Here is a 25,420-nt window from a genome sequence, read left to right as displayed (position 1 = left end):
CTTATTCTTTTTATACTCTACGGTATTTTAGTGTTCATCTTGCTCACGCCTTCTTTGTTTCTTCTTAGGGCATATTCCCCTTGACAGATTTTGCCGGAGCGAGATTTAGATCCTAAGCCCAGTTTTTCTAACTGTCCGGGTAATGAAATAGAAATCACCCAAACTCTCCTCCGTTTCTTCCCATATCCTTAAATTATGGAGGCAGCTAACCTTTGTCATGTTTTTGTTTATTCCAATTTCTTGCTTCCAACACTGAAGAATTGTTTACTCACGTCCAAATACCTCAACAATGTTTTTAGGTTTCATGTACTGCATGCATTTTCACTGCTTTTCTGTTCAATCCTGGTTTCTGAGTATTTTGCATATCTAGATCATGTCCCATCTATTTAATCTCTCTCCACATATCATTAGGCTTAGTTATATAAGAACTTCGCGTTGTCCTTTTGGATTACTACTCCACACTGGTATTTTATACTATTCTAGTTGTTGGACATAATGCACAGGTGTGTGTGAGTGTACTGACTATATTTCTATCATGCACACATTCCCAGGAGGCAGCCCGTAACAGCTGTCTAACTCCCAGGTACCTATATACTGCAAGGTGAACACAGGTATTATGTGAAAGAAACTCTGCTCATATGTTTCTGCCTCGACCTGGAATCGAACCTAGGCCCTCAAAACAACGACTCCTGAGCGTTGTCCACTCGGCGCGAGGACCTAATGTGTGTGTGTGTGTGTGTGCGTTCGGGCGTGCGTGTGCGCCGGTTACATTTTCCTTGCTGTCATTCTCGGTAACAGGGCTTTGAAGCGTCCTCTCCTCTCTCATCCCGGTATATTTTCCTGTTTTCCTCTCCCAACCACTAAACTCTCCCCTCACTAACCCATGCCCCGTTCTTCCCTCACCCTCCCATCCCCCCATTTCCCCTACCAGAGCACTCTCCCCCTTTCCCCTCACCCCTTAGCCCCTCCCCCATCACCCGCCTCTCACATGTCGAGTTCCCTCGCCTGTCAAGAACTGTGCACTGTAAGAGAGGGTGGAAAAGTGCCTCTTTTATGGTATATTTTTAGGATTATTGTGGGTCTTGTAGCCTTTTCAGACTATTAAATATGTATATATATATATAAATATATATATATATATATATATATATATATATATATATGTCGTACCTAGTAGCCAGAACTCACTTCTCAGCCTACTATGCAAGGCCCGATTTGCCTAATAAGCCAAGTTTTCATGAATTAATGTTTTTTCGTCTACCTAACCTACCTAACCTAACCTAACCTAGCTTTTTTTGGCTACCTAACCTAACCTTACCTATATATATAGGTTAGGTTAGGTTAGGTAGGGTTGGTTAGGTTCGGTCATATATCTACGTTAATTTTAACTCCAATAAAAAAAAATTGACCTCATACATAGTGAAAAGGGTAGCTTTATCATTTCATAAGAAAAAAATTATAGTAAATATATTAATTCAGGAAAACTTGGCCTATTAGGCAAATCGGGCCTTGAATAGTAGGCTGAGAAGTGAGTTCTGGCTACTAGGTACGACATATATATATATATATATATATATATATATATATATATATATATATATATATATATATATATATATATATATGCACATTACTGCCTAGGTTAAGTGCTTTGGATGCAATTATTTAACATTTGAATTTAAGGTTCGATCAATGTTTCATGGAAGGAAATGAAAATTATATCGACCAAAAAGAATTTTAATCAGATAAGCATACATTATATACAACTTAATAAGAATTATCAGGAGATATTGGGTGTAAGTAAGCTCAACTGGGCTATGAACAAAGTTCCTTGAAAAGGAATAAAATAGTACAAAATGATACAAATTCTGCTCAGTAAAATCACACATACAGCCAATTACACAATCAGCAAGCAATATAAGTATTTTATATAATATTTTCGGGCGAGGGACATTACGATAATGATAAAGTATTGTAAACTGAATAATTACATTCCAGAACATTAATAGTGCTGCTCTGCCCGCGTACGTCGCCACCGTGTCAGTCAAAGGCGAGAAGGAGCTATTTTTTTCAATAAATCACTGCTTCCGCCCGGGTCGTACGAAGAGGCAATAAGTTTATGTCAAGCACAAAAATCCACCAAGGTTCTCTCCAACTCATTTTAACCTCTTTCAGATGAACATTGGATATTTAGCACTAATAGTAAGACACAAATATCCAAATGATGATTAGACTCTGAATCATCGGAGTTCTGTTAATGAAAATGGTAAATAAATAGAAATTAACCAAAAATAACTTTCTTTGGCAACTCTGTTTACCTCTCCCTCGGTCCCTCGCTCTCTCCCTCTGGTTCACTTCCCATGCTTTCCTCTCCCTCGAGTTCCCTGTATTCTTTCTTCCCGTTTTCCCTTATTTTTCTTTCCCCTCCCTTGCAGAACCCCTCACAGTGACGTCACATTCATCTTCGTCATGAGCCTGTCATGCGTGTTTCCCCTCGCCTCCTGCCTCATGCACGATGATCACGCCTGGAAAAAAAATAAAATTAACTCTTTTAAAACGTTATATAATAAAAAGTTGTCATCAATCACCTAAAACATCTTTTTATGTTGTTCGCCTGTCAATCTTATCTCAGCAGAACATATATTAATAATATTTTCTTTAATAATATATATATATATTTCATTTACATTTGATAGGAAAGATCACGAGTTGACTGTCAATTCAACCCCACCCACGCAATCTCTCAAAGCTGACAAAAATGACATGTGGGGGAAGACATGAAGGTTATTTCATTCTGCTATTTTCCATTGCTGCTCGTCGTTTATTATCTCGTTATCCTAATCTTTTGCCATTCGTCAGCCATTGAGAGAGAATTCAGCCAGGAACACCATTAAGAATATTACCAGCAGCGTTCTCTGATATATTACTTACAGCACTTAAAAAACAAATTGTATCGCATCATACAGGCAACGAATTATAATAGGGCTTGTTGTTACCATAAGAAAAATATCAAAAACTCTAACAAAGAATAATATATAAAAAGTATGACTATTGCAAAATAGTAAAACATTCTATAATTACTTTTACCATTTAATATATGTTAAAATGGCATAAAACTTTATATGATAATGAAAGCGAAGCAGGAGACATAAATGATTATAAAAAAAACACTAAAAAGGCATTAGCAGCAACAATGAAATGATTTTAATAATAATGTAAATTGCTAGAACTTGTCCCATTACATTAAAGAAAATAACAGAGGTTCCACTGGTCTCTTTCACTTTCTTCGGTCATTTCCGAGTCAGGTAACGAACAGTTGTATCTAACAGCCTGGTCGACCAGACCTCCATCTAGGAGGCCTGCTCAGAGACCGTGCCTCAGGGCTGTTGATCTTTACAATCAAAGTAATCCTTCGATTCTTATTTTATTCTTGCTCCACCGCCTTCTCCATCGTTTCTTTCCGTCTCTGTCTCCGTCAGAACCATGCATGTAGTCTTGAATATAGTACTGAAGCACTGCCTGACAGAGTTGCGTTCATAGTGCTGATGTTTCAGTTTTTGTACTTATGAGACTTGCATTTAGTAAAGTTATGGTTTCAGATGATTTTGTTTGTTCTACAATTCTTTGATTCTTGTTAGACATTATTTATATATTGTTTATATATTATTTATACACGTTGGTATGAATTATGTCTGATGACAACTTTAAACATGATTGCCTGGTAAGTGACTTGTGTTTGTTCTTTGGTTATTTATTCTGGACGCTGTTCAAAATATTCAGAACTTGCGAAAACTATTTCGATGTTTGTACAAGTACTGTTCTGAAAGATCTCACACCTATTAAAATCATTATTATTTTGAATTATGGATTGGAAATCTTACATGAAGTACATACAAATAGCGAGAATATGAATATTCTAAAACAGTAAAGACTGGTACTGTAATTGGTAAATAGCTAATACTGAGATATTTTCTCTAAATTCCAAGCAAATAGGCAAACTAAATATTCAGGGACCCGGGTTTTCCATTGACAAGGTGCAGGTGTATATATATATATATATATATATATATATATATATATATATATATATATATATATATATATATATATATATATATATATATATATATATATATATATATATATATATATATAATATTATATTTATATATTATACATATATATATATATATATATATATATATATATATATATATATATATATATATATATATATATATATATATATATATATATATATATATATATAATATTATATATTATACATATATATATATATATATATATATATATATATATATATATATATATATATATATATATATATATATATATATATATATATAATTACTGTGCATATACAGTTATACCTCTCTGAGATGGTGTAGCAAATTAAAATTTCGCTATTTAACATCGTGGCGAGTGGAGGATTAGTTAAGGCAGTGGCGACGGGAGACTGCAGGAAATTATCAAAGCGGTTTGACTTGGGATTCAGGAAATTCAGTACATAATGCTGAAGAAAAGACTCGGTAATGCATCGAAAAAACAAAAACAAGTGGTAGGATGTAAGTGGTAGCCTTTCGCATTTTATCGAGGGCTTTTATTGCTTGCACCTCCTAATTCCTGGTCGTCAATAATTGTCCCATGATTGTGTGCTTTTTCATAGACACGACAACCAAGGCACGCCGTTACGAGGAGCTTGTTTTATGGGAATTTACAACTTAAGTTCGGTGGAACAATGTTACCTCGCTATTGTATCGCCAAGGTTCTCTCTCTCCTGGGAGGCCAGTCAGCTGGTGTGGTCAAGCCGTTCGGCTAAAGATCCACTAGTAAACAATGTGTATGTTTGAGATCGCTGGAAAACTGTGAGGTGCAGCATAATTTCTAGTATTCAATATACCATGTTTAAACGATCTATCCTTCATTTTCCTAAATCTATCAGCTATATACATCTCAATTCCGCATAGTTCTGGTACAAAAGCAACGTCAGACCTCCGCCATCCCCAACTAACGCTCCGCCCACCACCGCAGTGCCCAGAGGTCGCCACTTTCTGAAGCAAATCACCACAAGTATACTCCCAAAGTTTGCAGTTGTTTACCTAGTGGATGGGGAAGGGGGATATGGCGTGCATGATTAGCAAATCATATTATGAAACTGGCTCACCGAATATATCGACTACTTAGCTTTGAAACTGTACTTGTGGTCGAACCCATTGTTAAATATAATATTTTGTAATGTACATTAAACTTCGTAAGGAGATTATCTAAATTGTAACTTGCTTAGCTAAGAAAACTTTGAGGTTTCGTTTCTGAGCTTATAGTTGTAATGATATATATATACCGCATTATCACTATCCCCAATTAATGATTCGGCATCTATAGATACCACAAGTTTACATGTATACAGAACTTTAAGAGCATTAACTACCACTAAACACAAAACTGTGTGGTTTACTCTTGCATGTAACGATAATAACAAAACTCACCATTACAATTTAAAGACAATGACTTGCTCTACCGTTGTGTCAAGAAACAGCGACTATCTCAAATTACCATCATTCATCGACACTCATTTTGTAACGGCAAGTCAGGCTCATCAAGCTAACTGGATATTATCTGCTCAAAATAATGATCAGCAACGTACTAATCACTGCCCAAAAAAATCTCCGGAAATTACTTTATAAAAAACAAAAAACACCCAATCTACTGACTGCTAGTTCTCTCTTCCATCACGCTACACGCTTTAAATAACGCGTATCATTTTGCAACTATAATTATCATATCGTATATAATCTCTAACAGGCGGGAGGAACAGGGTGAGTAAGAGAGTTTTGGTTGAACTACAATAAGCTTGTAAATTACGTATCAATTGCAATGTGATAACTTTGCCTAAGTGTACCGTCTTGTATACCTTTGTTATTAGTTTTCCCCTCCCTAACTTAGACGAGAGTTAAAAGTTTTTATCAAGTTTTCAACACGCAATAAAAACAATAAAACTGCTGAGTTTTATTACACAAGTTGGTAAATTTGAGCATATATTTGTATAGTGAACTTATTGTATTATTGTTATTATTTATATGATTTAGTACTATTATTACTTTGATTATAACAATATCATTATTATTGTATTCCCTGTTTTTAACAAGAATTATAATACAAAATTATAATTTTAATTTTGTTATATATATTTTCATTATTTTTATTGTCTTTAAATAAAAATCATTTGCTTTCACCTACAAACTTTTTCAAAATAACTAATTATGAATACTCATATTAATAATATTATTTTGTTTTAATAGCATGATTAATATTAGTATTACTGTCATTATTATTATCATTTATATTATAATACATGATTGATGACCATAAGAACAACCTGAAACCCTATGCGTGCTGGTGGCTGTGCAAGAATGTAAGAACTCTTGTATATATAAATAAATAAAATAAATATAAACAGCAAATATTTATATGAATTAAAATTGCATCAAAATACGAGCAAAAACTCTCAAGGAATTCTCAGTTAATATATAAGGACCACTTACATACGAAATATATTTTATAAAAATTTAATAGCGTAAAATACAGCGTAAAAATACTTTTCAAACTGTCAAACCACCTTTACTTCCATATATTATTATTATTATTATTAAATTATAGATATATTCTATGTAAAAGTGGTGTGTGATGGTTATTTAAAAAAAGAGAATATTTTGTACTCACCAAGTTGTACTTACGGGGGTTGAGCTTCGGCTCTTTGGTCCCGCCTCTCTACTGTCAATCAACTGGTGTACTGATTCCTGAGCCTATTAGGCTCTATCATATAATTCTTCATTTGAAACTCTTTGGAGTTTACCACAACCACATCATTGCCTAATGCATTCCATTGTAATGCATTAGGTGTGTGTGTGTGTAGTTTTACGCAAATAAAGGCGCAAGAGAAGGTAAATAAGTGTGTAAAAGAGAAAGAGAGAGAGAGAGAGAGAGAGAGAGCTGCTGGGAGGAGAGAATGCTCCCAGACGGCCACCCGCGCCACAATTTATGAGTTTTGCGGCCACTCTGCGAGGAGCGGACGGCCCGGACGAGCATTCTCTGGGTCGCCAAAGCTAATTGTTGTGAAGAGATCCGACAAGCGCTTGGAATCACGATTTTTTGTTTACGAGCGTAAGTAGGGTCCTTGTTTGCGGGTACGAGTTGGTCCATATTTTCTCGGGCATGGACAGATTGCTAGCCCATGTTAGCTGCTGTGGGAAGAAAGTTCCTTGTTGCGTGCGGGTAGAAAGTTCATTGTTGCGTGCGGGAAGAAAATGTTCTACATATCTGGGAAAGGTCCCGTTCTCCGTACGCGTAGAATATAAGTTCCCAACTGCGTAATGTGAATAGACAGGCAGCTTAATAAGTGAACAATTATATGTTGACTTCGTGTTTATGCATACTTTCGGAAATGAATGTATCAGTTTATGTTTATAGGCGTGGGTGGATTCACATGTTTGCATGGTTGGTGGATTCCTACATGTTGGCGGGTGTGGATGAAGAGTTGTGAGCGCGCGCTTATGTTTTGTCAAGTTGGTTTTTGGAGTGGTTAGGCGTTTCACTTCTTCTGGTTAATCTGTAGTTATTTTTGTTCAACGAATGGCCACTTTAAACCTGTTATAGTATAAATGTTTTATGTAATTTACCCGTTAAGTTAATTTAAATGTGCACATTGTTTTAGGCTGAAGTGTTTTATTATCATATAAACATCAGTGCAATTGTGCTACAAAATCTATCTTATGCATTCTTTAATTTACCTTCAATAGAATGTAATAAAATGCATTCAACAACTCATAATTGGTAGCAAGAGATCAAACGCACCAGTGCACACGATCACAAGGGTCATTCACGCTGTGTTATTGCAAGGATAATCAATAATATAATATGCATGTTTAAGTTTTACGGCATGCAATCAATGGTAACCGATATGCAGAGGTTAATATGCAACGTGAAAAGCAGAATATTGTATGGTATTATAGCTAGAATATACATAAAAGCTTTCAGATAATTAAATAATCTAAAAATTATTTTATTTCTATTGTACAGATCATATATTAGGCAGATTAATTTGTGTTAAAAATATATTTAATAATGTTACAAGAATGTATTACTTCGTGACCGTATTAAAATAAAGATTCATGAAATAAATAATATTGTACTTTGCAAGAAACTTGCATATGGATTTATTTTGCTGTCAAAATCTTCAAAGGAAACGTGTGAAGGTTAACTATTTTGTTTATGCTTATATATATATATATATATATACATATATATATATATATATATATATATATATATATATATATATATATATATATATATATATATATATATATATATAAAGTTTGTGTGTTCGTGTTCGTAATAACTATAATTAAAAAGTTTTGTTTGCATAAAAATACGGTCAATTAACCAACTAACATAAATAAGAGCTATTATAAATAAAAGACAGACGCTGGCAATCCCATTTTGTATTTATAATTCTTTAAATATATACTATATATATATACACAGTACTGTATTCGATTTTCATAACAAATACTTATAAACAGGATATGTTTTTTCTTACTTTGCGAGTGCTTGCAACAATGTCGACATTAATCCCTGACACGCTCAATATAAGCAACACACATATCAGCCTTTTATACAGTCAAGGAGCTACACGATTGAGGAATGCTAGTAATAAAGTTGATCCTTGTAATTCTTGGTGCATCTACACGAATATGTTTGGCATGAAGTTACTGCTTTGGATTACTCACTGTTCAATCACCTTACTTGAGTTAATAATATTGTCAGCATAATAAAGCCTACATTATTCAACCGTCTCTTGCAAAGTCACTGTGCACCCTGCAGTCGCTACTGCTGCTCTGAATTCACCTATGATATTTCTCCTACATCCGTATTTTTTATACGTACGGATTGACTAAGTGTTAATTGAAATTCGTTTCATGTTTCTTGCAATCTTTCCTTTTCTTTTTATTAGCACTGCTGCAATCGTATATCTTTGAGTTTACATGATGGCAATTTCTGACCAGCCTATCGCCTCTGTGGATAAAGATATAAGGTTGATATTAGATTAACACCGTGCTTACGATACAGCCTTAAGAATAGGTGCACCATTTGAATGGGACTGCTGGAAACTACCTAATCTAATTAACCTAACCATGCACAGTCTATCGCATATAAGTCTATATTACCCCAAATAAAATTACGAAAAAGTCGGCGGGAAATACAGTTTAACAGTGTGATCAATGATTGGGAAATGTATGTACTAAAGAAGAATGATTGCTATCAATGTTATCTGATATAAATGAATACTAAGTAAAAATGCTAAAGAATTGATAGTAAGAACAGTGTAATTGACTTTGCAAGAATACAACACTCAATAACCAATCTATGTACTTTCACAATCCGATTACCTTCTATATAAATAAAATATAAAAATAAATTACATTCTCGACAGTACAAATATTACAATACAATATATCACAATACAGTGCTCCCTTTTCTGAAAGCACTCTATAACTGAGCTAAAGGCACGACGCAGGCAAGACTTGTGGTATTTACCAAGAAACATCGATGATAACCTTGAATTTCAGAGGCATTAAATGCGTAAGATTCTGGTAGGAAATGGCGAAAATTTATATTTCAGTTGTAAATCACATGAATGATCTAAGAAGTGTAAACACGATTTTAAAGATGTGGAAAATATGCCCATTTAATCATTATTTGGATGCCCTTCTGTAAACCAAGTTCATATGATAAAACATTGTAAACAAAAATTAAAAAATTATACAGTATTAATGTTCGTAATTATGTGTGTAAATAGACATTTTCTCATTCCTCTTGTTAAAATATTTGTGTAATTTTTTTTTTAATTCTGTTTAATTATTCTCATTTATTGCTCAGTTAGTGTCATGCTTATCATGTTTACATGTGGGTTTTAATTTTACTTATCAAGTACCGCGAAATAAGTGAATATATATAAATATATATATATATATATATATATATATATATATATATATATATATATATATATATATATATATATACATTAGATAATAAATTTATTTACTGTATATGAAGTTACACGTAAAATGGTGTTTATAATAAATATTTGTAATTGTTGTTACTACATAAAATGAATTACTTTCTTAAAGTATCACAACCCATTTTTGGCAGTGACAGTCTTTTCGCAATTATTATTTATTCTATCTAATAATGTAGGTATTTGCAGTTTAATAACTAGACGCGAGATATTGTTAATGCACCTTCTAAAAAAGTACTTGAACGCGCTACACATATAAATGCCGATGAACACATTCTCAAATTAAGCACATTCAGTAAGGCAAAAACGCGCCAGGGTCGTATATCTGGCCCTGTGTTGAGTCACATATCGAAATTAAAACAATATTAATAAAATTACCAGATAACATTATCTAGAAACTAGTGTCCATTACTATGCGAAATGCACAACACTGCTTTAAGAGGGTAATTAACTGTGCTATTTCAAACTGAACCTTCTCTCGTTAATAGCGTTTAGTAATTAAAATGACACAATAGCAACTGCTTTAACGTTAAACGGCCGTGAAACGAAAATAGAAGTTCACTCCCAGGGTTGGCGTTTCTGGGCTTAACGGTACAATAGGCTGGCGTCTCAACCACCACCATACTATACAGTACCCCCTAGGCTTTCTGGCTGTATTTTCAACCCTGGTCACTTGCATTCCAGTTTCTTGACACCATCATACCACTGCCCTCATCAAAGTGTATACACTTAGTCCGTATCGCCTAAAGGCAGCGATAAAACGAGAATATTCTGTGTATATTCACCGAATCGATGTAGCAGCACTCCGCCGCCCGCCATCTTGATTTACAAACTAGCCAATCAGAGCGTGGCTCCCAGTGATTACGTCATCGAGCCTCACGGACCAAAACAAACCCCCGGAATCACCCACATGACGCGAGGTCTCAGAAACTTATTTATTAAACTCGACGTTTATTCTCATTACGTCTTGCCTTCACATATCATAATGATTATATTTCCTTAGCTATGTGAGTACTGCTTTGATGAATGTTGTTAGTGTGTCGTGGGTTGAACATTTCGTTTTGTTATATCTATGTAAACCCTTATACTGTGAAAATTGCTTACATTGTCGTTTGATAAAATCAAACTGTTTCAATACACTATATATTTGTTTCATTATATTATTAGGTTCCTTAGGAATTGATGCGTGTTGTAATTTCTTTTGCATACTTAATCGTTGATGCTTTATTATGTTGAACTTATACAGTTATATTCATACAGAATATTATATTTTCCCCTTCTATAAATAGGGAAACATTGCCTATCAGCTCCTTCCGTTATTGAGCACAATGTGATTAATTTATAACTAACACTGTTGATGTTGGTGACTTATTTGGCAAATTAGTATTCAGGAAATCAAGACAACTGTGTATGAAGACAGTTGAAGAGAGAAAGTGAAATAAACTGTGATAGATATGAAACCTTTTTCAAAATATTAAGTCATTAACGCTCTTTAATGTAATAATATAAGTCGTCATCACATGTATATTCTTTATTATTAATAAGGAATATATTTATTAATAATTTTAATATAGAAAGGAAATGAATATAATACCATTAAAAGAAACTAATTACAAAAATGTGAATGAAAAGCTTAATAAAAGCTCAATAAATTGTCGAGCATTAGTTATTAAATATTGTGTAAGGGGATATTAAACGATGGTTAACAACATTAAAGTAGGCCTCTTGGCATATGCGAGTCAAGTCCTGAATTTAGCAAAATAACAAAAGTTTTCAAGATAAATTAAAAATAGATCTCATACTCAATTTATTGCTTAAAGTCTGTAATTTAATACGATTGTATTTTTATATTTATTAAGTAATACATAGCATCCTTTGTACAAATACAATGTTTTGGAAGAAATACAAAAAATATTATTACATTCGTTGTAAAATATATATATATATATAAATATATATGAACATTATGCTCTTGTTATTGCCTTACATTAATGTCATTTCATATATAAATATGCAATTTCATTCACTATGTATGGTTATGTCAAAAGTGAATGAACAGGCTGTATATTGTCATAGCATTCCGGCGAGCTCTGGACCTACTGCTGCTATACAGTATATATATATAAAATATATTCTATACTTATTACTTAACCTCAGCATGTTATTGAAAAGAGCCAAAGTCACATGTCTTTTTTATAATTATAATAATCCTGAAAGCAATTTACGCACTGAAAATGTCACAGTTTTTTAAATAAAATCGTGTAGGACATAATATAATTTCAGTAGTGGATGATAAGATTGCAGTATCACATTATACAAATACAGTAGCACGTGATACAAATACAGTAGCACATTATACAGAACTACAGTAGCACATTGCACAAGCACGATACAGATGCAGTAGAACATTATTCATATACAGTAACACAAGATATACCAGACAGGTCACGTATAAACAAAGGTGTTTGTTTGTGCATGGTACAACACCTGAGCAGCTGTGCGAGTAATAACAGATGTTATTCATGCTCCGTATTAAGGACCACGTGCACTGTGTATTTACCATGTATGAGCACATCCGATACCCGTCTTTGTTAGAGCGAACGAAGCAGGTGCTACGAGCCGGTAATAATTCGGTCCATCACCTTAGCATAACTCACAGTCATCGCCGCTGTAAGATAAATGTTCCTGATTATGAAACACATATCACAATTACAGATCATCGATCGAGTAATTTTATCGCCGGAAGTGGCTTTGCCGCAGCGCTGAGAAGCAGGAAAGGCTTTTTACGGAGAAGTCTAAAAGGACTAAGAACAGTTAATTCGGTCTTTATCGGGGTTTTGACTTGGTCAGAGCTAATTACATTCTCATAATATTACCTCGGGTTGCTTCCTGGTTAACGGTCTCATCCACCAAGCTATTAGATGCAGCTGTACGTAATCCGGTTAATCAGGTGCTTCTATGGAGGTGTTTACCATGTATAGAATCTTGGTGATATTTAAACACGTAACTGTGAACTTTTAAAATACGGGAACAAATTGGCAGGATATATTCACCTTCACTATATTTTGCTGATAAATAACCTTCATTGTTGGACGAAATATTTAAATACCGTTTTGGTGCACACTTAACCATTGAAATAAACATTTCGTAAATCAATTCACGCTTTTATCGTGTGATTTTTCTAGTCACACGATAAAACATGCAGTTATCACATCCCCAACAGCTAATGTCACATCCTCGCCAGCGGCTGTCATATCCCTGCCAGCTAATGTCACATCCCCACCAGCGGCTGTCACATCCTAACCCGCTTCTTTAACATCTTTCTAAACATCGACACCACCTGCCCTCCCATCCCTAACAGCTGCTCTCACATCCCTACCTGCGATTGTCACATCGCCACCAGCTGTTGCCACATCCGCACCAGCTGCTGTCGCAATCATCACATTCTATCCAACATACATCCCACTGCTGTCCTAATGCACCACTGACCGTTCATCACAGTCCCAGTTATCACCGCCACAACACCTGCCTACCTGTTATGAGGCGTACTACCTCCCTCCCACCCACTCACTGGCCTCTACGACGGTCACTTCACCAGTTACTGTCTTCACAAGCATCACTATATTTATGCTGGCAGCCATTTACCTCCACAGAACAAACAACGATCATCATCACACTGTCAGCTGACACCACTAACACTGTCAGCTGACACCACTAACACTGTCAGCTGCCACCATCCCCAAACACCCCGTCACATCCAGGCCCACTGTTCGGCTGACCAGAGAGGACTAGCCGAAGCCTATACACAAAATTAATTTTACAACAGTTTGAAGGTCAAGGCTAAGCCATTTATTGCCTCCGCTATACCATTTACATGCTTGACTCGTTCCGGGCCTCTTTCCCCGCTTAGCACGGAGCCCATAATTGACAAACTAATGAATAGAAGTGAGAAAGGTACGAGGTTTTATGGGCCCCTCAGCGGGCAGAGTCAGTGAGGTGCAGGAAATTGGGCGGTGATGGATGGGTGCTCGTCAGACAAGCCGGATATGATGGCTATTTTGACAAGGTGCGAGTCGCTTTGTCAGTCACTGGTGAGTCGGAAGATCTCACGGGTCATTTGTCAATATCTGGGTTAGGATAAGGTGGCAGGGCTAATGGGTATTTATAAAAAAAAATATAAAAAATCACACAAGGTTGTGGAACCAGGGAGGTCATGCGCCCTAGATTGCAAATATTACTTATATTAGCCAATTTTGTCAGACTAAACATATGTTGACTTGACAGGTTTATAAAGTGTGATACCCGAGGAAATATTTCAGTATTTCATATGAGCAAACATACAGCAGTTATATCTTACATGCAGTTTAAGAGGAAATTCACGAAAAACTGTTCTATTTTTACCTAACATGCAAACGAAAATATACTGTAAATATTGCTGGAGTTTTTTGTTTGCATGTGACTACAACATTCACCAGAGGTTATTCCACAGTGATACATATTGAACTGCTGTATACACTGTACATATATCAATTATACCAAATTAAATAAAATCATCTCGTTTTTTGTTATGTAAGAGAACATACTAACATCAAAACTTTATTGGCAAATAATGAACTAAATTACTCTTAACTAACTGCTTTATAAATATACAGAGCTACCGAGAACACGAACTACGTCTAAACTTACCCTGAACAACTCAGAACACAGGAAGAATGCATAAACATACCACATATATAAATTTACTATCGTTTACTTACTAAATATCGCAGATTAACTTACTGAAAATGCATAGAGGAAATTTAGCTTATAGTGAATGTTATGTACTATTGGCAGTAGTAACTATACAATCCAGAGAGATTATAGTTTTGTAAGATAATGATCAAACATTATGGTAGCTTGTGGACTAGTCCTTCAGAGTTATGCTTCTACTTACTAACTAAATGTGTACCCGTACAGATTGCATTTTCAGAAGGTTCTAACACTACACACGAATGGACTTCACGAGCCTGAGTCATTGCTGCTCTAAAGTTTAAGAGACATTATTTATAATATTACTAAGCTATCATTCATTACAGATCACTGCTAGAAAATAGAAAAAGACATGCATGAGAGAGAGAGAGAGAGAGAGAGAGAGAGAGAGAGAGAGAGAGAGAGAGAGAGAGAGAGAGAGAGTGAGAGAGAGAGAGAGAGGAGAGAGAGAGAGAGAGAGAGAGAGAGAGAGAGAGAGAGAGAGAGAGAAAGGAGGGATAGAGAAAGAGAGGGAGAGACAGAGACAGAAAAAACAAAGTTTGTGCGTGTTTGTGTTCAATATCCCGTCAGCTCCAGGGTGACCTTCACACCTTGGCGGGAGTATCATCCCGCTTATAAGGATTCACACCTCTCTCTCCCCAGTGAGGTCACAGGCCATCCCCTGGCCAAGGTCATTACCTCTTTATTGCACGTACTGGTAAACACACTCAACATAAGTTTATATCTCATATCATATTGCACTATCAAGCTAACAGGGCAATTACTCATAAAATTAGTTAAGAAAGTTACGTTTTTGAAGCATAGCATTGGCTCTGATCCCCAGAAGTGGTCAACATTCATCATGAACATGACCATGTGTGTCAATAATACATATAAAATTATGCAATAGAAACTAACATGCTACACTTGTTGCTATTGTATATAAAATCGAGTTTTCAAGGTATATTTTATCAAGGATTTGAGTCCACTTTGTACATGAAAAAACAACGGAGTCGTCACCAAACACACAACAGTACATATACACGAACCAAATCTTTGCCAAGATAGGTGTTTTGCTCCATCATGTGGCTGACAGTGTCCCCGTCAGCGACCCTGGCAGCAGCACGGGGGAGGAGGAGCTGATGTCGCTAGCGTCCTTCTCACTCTCTTCACTCTTCTCTCCTGTGCTGTCGCCCGCCAGTTTTGACTCCTTCTTCGCCTTCATCCTCCGATTCTGAAACCAGATTTTGATCTGGCGCTCTGTTAGTGCTAGGGCGTGGGCGATCTCAATCCTCCTCCGCCGCGTCAGGTAGCGGTTATAGTGGAACTCCTTCTCCAGTTCGAGGGTCTGGTACCTGGTGTAGGTCTGACGGGTCCTCTTAGGCCCCGCCCCGGGTTCCTGCCCTGCTGGAAGATCAGACTTGTTAGAAAGTGCATAGCAATTACTTGTTTTAAAAACTATTGGGCCTCCAGTTCATGAAACAATTTAAATAAAAGTTGCAGTTGTCAAGAATAGTAAGCTTTGTACTTTTGTTTATCCAGGTCCACCTCCTTCATCAACTGCTATCCTACCAAGGATACAAGCCACAACAGTTACCTAACTCCCTAATACCTGTTGACTACTAGGTAAACATAGTCGCCAAGGGATAGTACCTAAACTTTTCTTTCTCGCCACCGGGAACAATCCACAATTCTCGATTTTGAGTCGAGGATGTAGACTACTGTACCAAAGTGGTCTATGGTACAGTGATATGGTACTATGGTACCATTATGTGACTAACATTTCCGCCCCCGCTCAGAGGATAGGTTTAGCGTCTATAATAAACTTATTTAACTAAAAGACGTGGACGATGAGTTTATTTACTAAAATTATTAAGTTGTTATTTTCTGTCCTTCTCATGCCTGTTGATAAATTACAATCGAAACGCTATGCGTGTTAGTGGCTTTGCAAGAATGTTAATTAATCGACTTGAGAATGGTCCAGGACGGACCGAAACGTCGTCCCTTCACCTTCTAGTGTGTGGTCTGGTCATCAATGCTAATTAAAGTACCATTATGGTGTAATCTCACAAACCCATTGTACGTTCTTGTTAATAAATTATTATTATTATTATTATTATTGAAAAGGAAATATTGTGTTTGCAGTACCAAAATTAAATAAAGAAATACAATGCAAATGCCATATACAAAATGTGTTACTAAAACGTATTTTTGTGTTTTAGTAACAGTATCAAACAAGTAATAAGTTGTTTAGTAACAAAGACAAATATTAAATGTATTATATTAACCCAGAAATTAACAGCTGAATTTGTAAAACACTGATAAATTCTGCTTACAACCGTATTAAAAGTATCTCTAAAACTCATAAACAAAACATCCATCTTTGGTACTCAAAAAAAGTCATAGCTTCAAATTAGTCAGAAATAAAACATACCATCAAATTAGCCAGAAACAAACCAAGGAGCTGTAGCGATAATACGTGAAGAGTTACTGCTTAGTATAGGAAAGGGGCATAGGAAGCACATAATGGGCATAGTAAGAAAGGGCATAGAAAGCCCATAAAGGAGGAGAGGGGCATAGTAAGCTTATAATGGAGGAGAGGGGCATAGTAAGCACATAATGGGCATAGTAAGAGAGGGCATAGAAAGCCCATAATGGAGGAGAGGGGCATAGTAAGCTCATAATGGAGGAGAGGGCATAGTAAACACATAGTAGAGCAAATTTAGAACAATCGCAGGACACCGAAGAAGTGAAAGACAATTGAGCAGTGAAGCAACAACTAGAGTGTGATCATTTACACTATGACCAGATCCTACTGTTTTGATAAATCCCCTGGGACTGTGACCTGCCCTCTACCAGACAGGTGCAAATTAGCAACTCTCGAGGGAGCACCTCTCTTCCCCCTCCCTTCTCGCTTCCTCTCATTTAGTGTGTGTGTGTGTGTGTGTGTGTGTGTGTGTGTGTGTGTGTGTGTGTGTGTGTCTGTCTGTCTGTCTGTCTGTCTGTCTGTCTGTCTATCTGACCAGCCTATTCTCTCAATTTGCCGGACCGTAAACAAATACAGCGGTTTTGCCTAACCAGAAACATACGAACCCTAAGCAATCAACCTACTCTTTCAACGCCGATACCTTGAAAACGTCAGCATTACGGCGCTATGATTTTACTATTACAACGCATCTTTTACTGCATTGATCGTTTGCGTGAAAAAATGAGACGAATTAGATGAGAATACGAGTTGTTCTCTCTCTCTCTCTCTCTCTCTCTCTCTCTCTCTCTCTCTCTCTCTCTCTCTCTCTCTCTCTCTCTCTCTCTCTCTCTCTCTCTCTCTCTCTCTCACTCTCTCTCTCTCTCTCTCTCTCTCTCTCTCTCTCTCTCTCTCTCTCTCTCTCTCTCTCTCTCTCTGCTTAACAATTCCAGCACAAACAAGAGCAGCGAAGAGAAGATATAACAACAAATGAAATGCTCAAGGGATTGATATGGTTGATAAACGGGAACTGTTAAGCATAGAGCAGGGCCGGACAACAGGACGGTGGGAAGGGTGGGGGGTTCTTAAGGTGCAGATGAGTGAAGGAGATGTTGATAGATCTCTGTACGTTACTGTAGAGAGAAAATAACATGCATTAGGGGGAAGGGGGGGGAGAGGCAGTAGAGTCAAATTCATCCTAAATTTCAAAAGACGATGTAACAGGAAGCAGGAGGGACTGTAGTCGTGTCAATACATAACCAACAGCTGGTCAGGCGGGGCTCAAGAGTTTGGGCTCGATCCGGCAAACACATTTAGGCGACTACACGCTCAAGCACACACACACACACACACACACACACACACACACACACACACACACACACACACACACACTGCCAGAGAAGCGTGTGGGGCACATCAGTATGCCATTGGCTGTTCCTCCGGTATCCCCAGTGATCCCCAACACCCAGATCTTATGCCGGGAAATGCCCCGGTATTATCTCTGGACGTCAATCATCTCCGGACCTGCCTGGATATTCCCGGGTCATGTCTCTCTTCCCTCCTGTCTGTTTACCAGTCTGTCGACTTCACTGTTTCTTCTACTACGACAGAGAATATTCATTACCTATTTGTTTTATATTACCATGAGAGACTATATTACTCGGAGGAAATCGAGCAGGGAGTTGGGATCGAACCTGCGTCCGGGTTCTCCTATTCCACCCCGTTAGAAGCACGGCCTACTCCCAAGATTGTCTCGTAGATATGTTACGTTAAGCACTTAGATCTCTTAACGTGTGCATGGGTGTACCCCTGTTCGAATCCTCCTGACGACCTCTAGACGGCTGATTTTCTCATTGATGCATTACGATAATGTGATTTCGTTATGCAGTAACTAGTTAGTTATTAGTAATCACTAGCTGGTTATTGTTAATCTGGTATAATGACAGGAATTGATCCGATGGCAACTTTCTAACTGAAATTAGAGTCGCTTAAATTGTCATTTAATTTAATGAATTCTTTTTTAGTGAAAGTGCTTCTCTATCCAATCAAATAGAGGCAAATCAGTGCCTTTAAGAATCTTGTATGTCATGATCATGTTGCCGCTGCCCCTTTTCTGTTTTACAAAATAGTGAAGCCTAGCTTTTTTTAATGCACAGTATAGTGTGTGTGTGTGTGTGTGTGTGTGTGTGTGTGTGTGTGTGTGTGTGTGTGTGTGTGTGTGTGTGTGTGTGTGTGTGTGTGTGTGTGTGTGTGTTTGTGTGTGTGTGTGTATTTATTATTTGTATTTACTATTTGTGTCTGCAGAATCGAGCTATTAGCTCTTGAACCCCGCCTTTCATTCCATTCTATTTGTCCTCTGTTATATCTACTACATATATTTTTCTTACACACGCGCATACACACACATTCCCTGGAAGCAGCCCGTAGCAGCTGTTTAACCCCCAGGCACCTATTTATTCCTAGGTGAACAGGGGCCTCAATGTGAAATTAGTTTCACTTTGCCCATTTGTTTCCGCCTCCGCCGGGGATGTAGGGTGGTGGGTATTCACATGTAGATGTGAATGTAGATATTCAAATGTATATATGACAGAGCCCAGTAGGCTCAGGAATCTGTACACCAGTTGATTGACGTTTGAGAGGCGGGACCAAAGAGCCAAAGCTCAACCCCCGCAAGCACAAATAGGCGAGTACACTCAGCTACCAGACCCCCTAACTAAGCAACCAGACCCCACACCCCTGTGTGTGTGTGTGTGTGTGTGTGTGTGTGTGTGTGTGGCTTCTGTGACACATGTTCTATCTAATCTCAGGATCACACCGTGAATCCGCCCTTTCTAGCCTACCTACCTGGCCTCACCTCTCCCCCATCTATCCCACGGACCCCTCTGCCCCCCCCCCCTCCCACCGCACCATTCCCATCCTGTCCCTACTTCTCCTCCACCCCTTCCCCGTCTACCTGTCCTCACACCTCAGTGTTTACCTGCCTGTTTGTCTGTCTTTTTTTGTCTTTCTACCTTCATTGATACCAGATATATAGAGAGAGGTAGAGTGGGGAGTAGCAGTCCTTTTAGACATATTTCGTTGAAAACGACGGAAAGTTTTAGATTTATGATTCTGGCACGAATCTTCTCGATTTGTGTAATAAAATAATCCTAATAAAAAAGAATGGGAGTGGTAGGATGAAGAAATATTAAAGTGTCCAGTGAGAACCCACAAGGTCTTCTCTGAATACTCTCTATTTTCTTCTTCGAGGCTATGGGTTCCCACAATTGCACTAGAGGTGGTACCCCTATATATATATATATATATATATATATATATATATATATATATATATATATATATATATATATATATATATATATATATATATATATATATATATATATATATATATTTGGAGGGGACCCACATTCCCTCCAATGCGTTATGTGTGGTTTCCTCCGAGGCTATGGGTCCCCCTTCTTCCAGCCAGAGGTGGTACTCCCTTCCCTATTATATATATATATATATATATATATATATATATATAATCAAAATTATTTTATTACATACATCGAGAAGATTCTTGCCAGAATCATAAATCTAAAACTTGTGTGTGTGAGTAAAATTTTTGAATTAACCACGGAGTTGGTGATACAGTGAGAGGCTTTAAATCGTAATTAGACCCTGGGCGAGTGGAAATGTCAATTAGTTACGTGCTCCCTGCTCCCGCCTTGCCCTACCTCCCCATCCTATCCTAAGGTATTATATGCCCATTCTCCAACTTGTCCCACACTAGCCCCTCCTCGCCATGCTAAGATCTGCTCACACTACCACCCTCACAAAACATGCCCACACCAACGCCACCTCACACTAGATATGATAGAGTCCAATAGGCTCAGGAATCTGTACACCTGTTGATTGACGGTTGAGAGGCGGGACCAAAGAGCCAGAGCTCAACCCCCGCAAGCACAACTAGGTGAGGTGAGTACACTAAGAAACAAATGAGGAAAGTTTCTTTCACCATGAATGCCCTGTTACCTAGTAGTAAATAGGTACCTGGGAGTTAGACAGCTGTTACGGAGCTGCTTCCTGGATGTGTGTGTGTACTTGTGTGGAAAAAAACAATAGTTAGTAGAGAATAACAGTTGATTGACAGTTGAGAGGTGGGCCGAAAGAGCAAAGCTCAACCCCCGCAAGCACAACTAGGTGAATACAATGTACCTTGCCCAGCATGCCTCCGAACCAACCTCTGGCCCACCTCACCATCACCCACAACCTCCCCCAAAGCCCAGGAGCAGCTGTGGTCGAGGTCTGCCTGGAGGCGTACCTCCCAGACTCACACTAGAGCCTCAAGACCTTTATCGCTTCTGCTGGTGTTAAACTTTATGAAACTTTTCCCTTTTTTTTATGTTATTCATTTTTACTCTGGTTTAAGGTTAGATTTTCTGTCTTTTGTCTAATTATGTATTCCTTAGGTTATTATGCTTCTTCATTAATAATAATAATAATTATTATTATTATTATCATCCTCACTATTATTTTTATTATTATTATTATTATTATTATTATTATTATTATATTATTAATATATTTATTATCATTAATATTGTTTTAATTTTAAATATTGTTTAAAATTTTAACATTGTTTAAAATTGTAAGTATTAAAACACAGTTTAATACTTATACAATTTAATACTGATAAAATTTAATACTGTTAAACACTTAGAGGAGAAAGGAGACAGAGGAGATATGATCATAACATGCGAAATTCCTCGGGGAACAGGCGAGATGAAGAAGGACCGCGTCTTGAAACTGAGAGAATAAGTAGGACAAGATGGCATAAGTGGAGCCTGGAAACGTAAATGAATCGAAGAATTCAAATGTCAGGAGAGTTAAATGGTAACGTAATGGAAAGTTAGTAGTGCGTAAAGCGTTAGACCTCACTTCACCGTAGTCACTGTAAGGGTAAACACTATTAGGTAAGCTCCTCGCTGCCTCCTCCCCCCCCCCGGACCACCACCACCAATGAAACTACCACCCTTCCCTACCACTTCCCCCCCCCCCCCCGGACCAACCACCACCACATCCCCCCTTCCACCATCACAACCCCCCCCCCCTCCCGCTCCCCACAACCACCACCATTGATATTTTGTCCTATTTTCTTTATTCTTTTGTGTGATGCCAGACCTCGAGCCACGAGCCAAATCGGTAAGAATGGGTAAATACGGGGAGTAAGACTGAGTAAGCGAGGGGTGAATGGGTAAGCGAGGGATATATGAATAGGCAAGCAAAGTGTGCAAAAATTACCAAGCCAGGAAATGGAAGAATGGGCCAAACTACGGTGGATTAGGGAGAAGGGGGGGGGGGAGTAAGAATGTGTGTAAGTGATGATCGAGAAGAACACATACCAACCACTTGTCTAATAACATAAACAGTTAGAAATATAAACATACGGTTAATGGTTTATGGGGCCTCGTAGCCTGGTGGATAGCGCGCAGGACTCGTAATTCTGTGGCGCGGGTTCGATTCCCGCACGAGGCAGAAACAAATGGGCAAAGTTTCTTTCACCCTGAATGCCCCTGTTACCTAGCAGTAAATAGGTACCTGGGAGTTAGTCAGCTGTCACGGGCTGCTTCCTGGGGTGGAGGCCTGGTCGAGGACCGGGCCGCGGGGACACTAAAGCCCCGAAATCATCTCAAGATAACCTCAAGATACGGTAGCAAGTTGAACCTTGGAGAAGCCCCTGGTGAAATGCCACAAATCAGCCACAGAGACCATAACGTGAGCCCTGAACTGATGGAGGAAAAGAGGGGGCAGGAAAGAGGGCTTCTGAGTAGGGGTGTGAGGAAGGGAGGGGCAGCTAGCAGTGTCAGGGACAGCTAGACACATACACACACACATATACACACATACACACACACACACGTATATAAACAGACACTCTCAGTGCAGAGGTTTGGATGTCAATATAATTACGAAAAGAAAGATATGACATTAAACCATAACAAAATATTTGATAGGAGAGCTTATGAGATGGTGCTCGATCATGCAACAACATGTAGGTAAGTACAAATACACTCAACGCACACAAAAACATATGTACACTGCAAGCACACACACGCGCGTACGCGCATGCTCACACACACAAACATAAATACACTCACAAATACACACACAGGCGCACACGCGCGTGAACATTTTAACCCCCCCCCTCTCCCCTACAAACAAATGAATCAATGCGCACACACACACAAACACACTCGCAAGCGTGTGAGCCTCAGCTCACACACACTCCCCAGCGCAGAGTATGCACTGGGATAACGGTATCCATGTATGCTTGCACCGTATTGCTTGTAGGCCTGCGTGGAGGCTGACTCCATAAGCAGTTTCAAATGTAGATATGACAGAGCCCAGTAGGCTCAGGAATCTGTACACCAGTTGATTGACAATTGAGAGGCGGAACCAAAGAGCCAGAGCTCAACCCCCGCAAGCACAACTTGGTGAGTACACACACACACACACACACATAAAACAACTTGGTGAATACACAGACTAGGTGAATACACAGACTAGATGAGTACACACACACACACACACACACACACACACACACACACACAGACACACACACACACACACACACACACACACACACACACACACACACACACACACACACACACACACACACACACACACACACACACAAAGCATGCATACCCATCAAACACTGAAACAAAAACACGCACTCAATCCAACAAACACACACAAACAAGATATCCAAGTCAAACTAAAACACTCCAAGAGGAACCAACCTGCCGGGTAGGCCTTGACCCACTGAAAGTAGTTGGCCGGCGTCTGTGTTTTGGAGGTGTAGGGTTGCATGACACTCTCACAAGCTGACGCAGACCCACCGTAAACATGGCTGAGGGTGTCTGTCGGGCTCATGGGGTGGGTGGGGCCTGGCACTGGCGGCGGGGTTAATCCATTCATCGTGTTGATGTAACAAGCGTTCATTTTGACACTGTGGTAGTCACTGTTCACTGGGCTGGTTGCCGCTTGTGGCACCGCTAACGAAGGGGTTGTAGGTAGAGCTGGCAAGCCAGAGGACTGAGCTGTGGCCTGGTTCCCGCTCCTGGGGGAGTTCATGGAGGCGTAGAACCCCTGGTCGTAGCACGTCGTAGGGCCTAGTGAGGACGTGGAGGCGTTGGGACTGGTCTGGTCGTATTCGTTCTTGATCGGAGTCGTGCTCCCCAGCCCAGAGTATGCACTGGGATAACGGTATCCATGTATGCTTGCGCCGTATTGCGTGTAGGCCTGCGAGGGGTCAGCATAGCTCACAGGGCTCTTTGAGCCCTGCATGTAAGCATATTGGTCCTGAACGGCGGCGCCCCAGCTGCTAGCCGCGGCCACGTTGGCAAAATAGGAGCTCATGACAGCGCGCGGGCGACAGATGATGGCCGTACTGATAGGCCTACTGTCCCAGGCCTACTGCACTTCGCCATTATCACGCTTTGGCGAGCCGGCCGTCACGTGACCAGCGTTGGCCAATCAGAGGGCAGCCACGCCATTGTCACGTCCCTGGCCTGTCGCGTGCATAGCCGCCCAGGGAATGCACCAACTCCCACCCCTCTGAGATTTACCCCTATTTGGGGCCTCTTGGGCGATTTTTATGGTATTTTGGACATGCTAGTTATTGACGATAGCGTTTTATTGATAACCTGAGCTGGTGTGAAGGCGGAGGAGGGGCGGTGGTCAACGACACCAACACTAAACACGTCATCAAGGGTTATCAAACTGCCCTACGCGATGGAATGACATTAATGGGATTTTGTTTTTTGCTGTGGTCAATATGTATCAATAAATTGGTGTTTTTTATTTTGCGTCTTGTAATGACACGCTTGAGCCCCAATAAAACTGTTAAATGAATTTTGGAGAGTTTATATTTCAAAGTTCTTTCCAAGTGAAGAACATAAAGTATATTTTAAAGATTATTAGTACTAGAGTTATGATCTAACCATTTTCTTCATATTTAATATACCATGTTTGTAGATGTGTGGCAGGGAAGAGAGTCGTGGTACACAAGTAGCAAATGCACCTAAATGACACGTCTGCATGCATCATGAATCAAGAAGAAAGGG

The 25,420-nt window shown here is 38.6% G+C and overlaps 1 protein-coding gene and 1 long non-coding RNA gene across 2 annotated transcripts; both read right to left on the bottom strand.

Moving 5' to 3' along the window:
• Positions 1 to 1,716: 1,716 nt before the first annotated feature.
• On the bottom strand, positions 1,717 to 10,964 carry LOC123761530 (uncharacterized). The gene is made up of 2 exons (XR_006773232.2): positions 10,888 to 10,964; positions 1,717 to 2,525 (listed from the first exon to the last, which is right to left on the bottom strand). It is a non-coding gene; the product is annotated as an uncharacterized lncRNA (long non-coding RNA).
• A 4,488-nt stretch (positions 10,965 to 15,452) lies between these two features.
• On the bottom strand, positions 15,453 to 25,040 carry LOC123761529 (homeobox protein Hox-B6-like). Its single transcript, XM_045747553.2, has 2 exons — positions 24,095 to 25,040; positions 15,453 to 16,237 (listed from the first exon to the last, which is right to left on the bottom strand). Exons 1-2 carry the CDS (start codon positions 24,711 to 24,713, stop codon positions 15,912 to 15,914), a joined length of 945 nt encoding a protein of 314 aa, XP_045603509.1. The 5' UTR covers positions 24,714 to 25,040; the 3' UTR covers positions 15,453 to 15,911.
• Between the last annotated feature and the right edge of the window lie 380 nt (positions 25,041 to 25,420).

The sequence above is a fragment of the Procambarus clarkii genome, chromosome 7 (genome assembly GCF_040958095.1).
Source record: "Procambarus clarkii isolate CNS0578487 chromosome 7, FALCON_Pclarkii_2.0, whole genome shotgun sequence".
Taxonomy (NCBI): Eukaryota; Metazoa; Arthropoda; class Malacostraca; order Decapoda; family Cambaridae; genus Procambarus; species Procambarus clarkii.
This window is presented reverse-complemented; position numbering and strand designations above follow the sequence as displayed.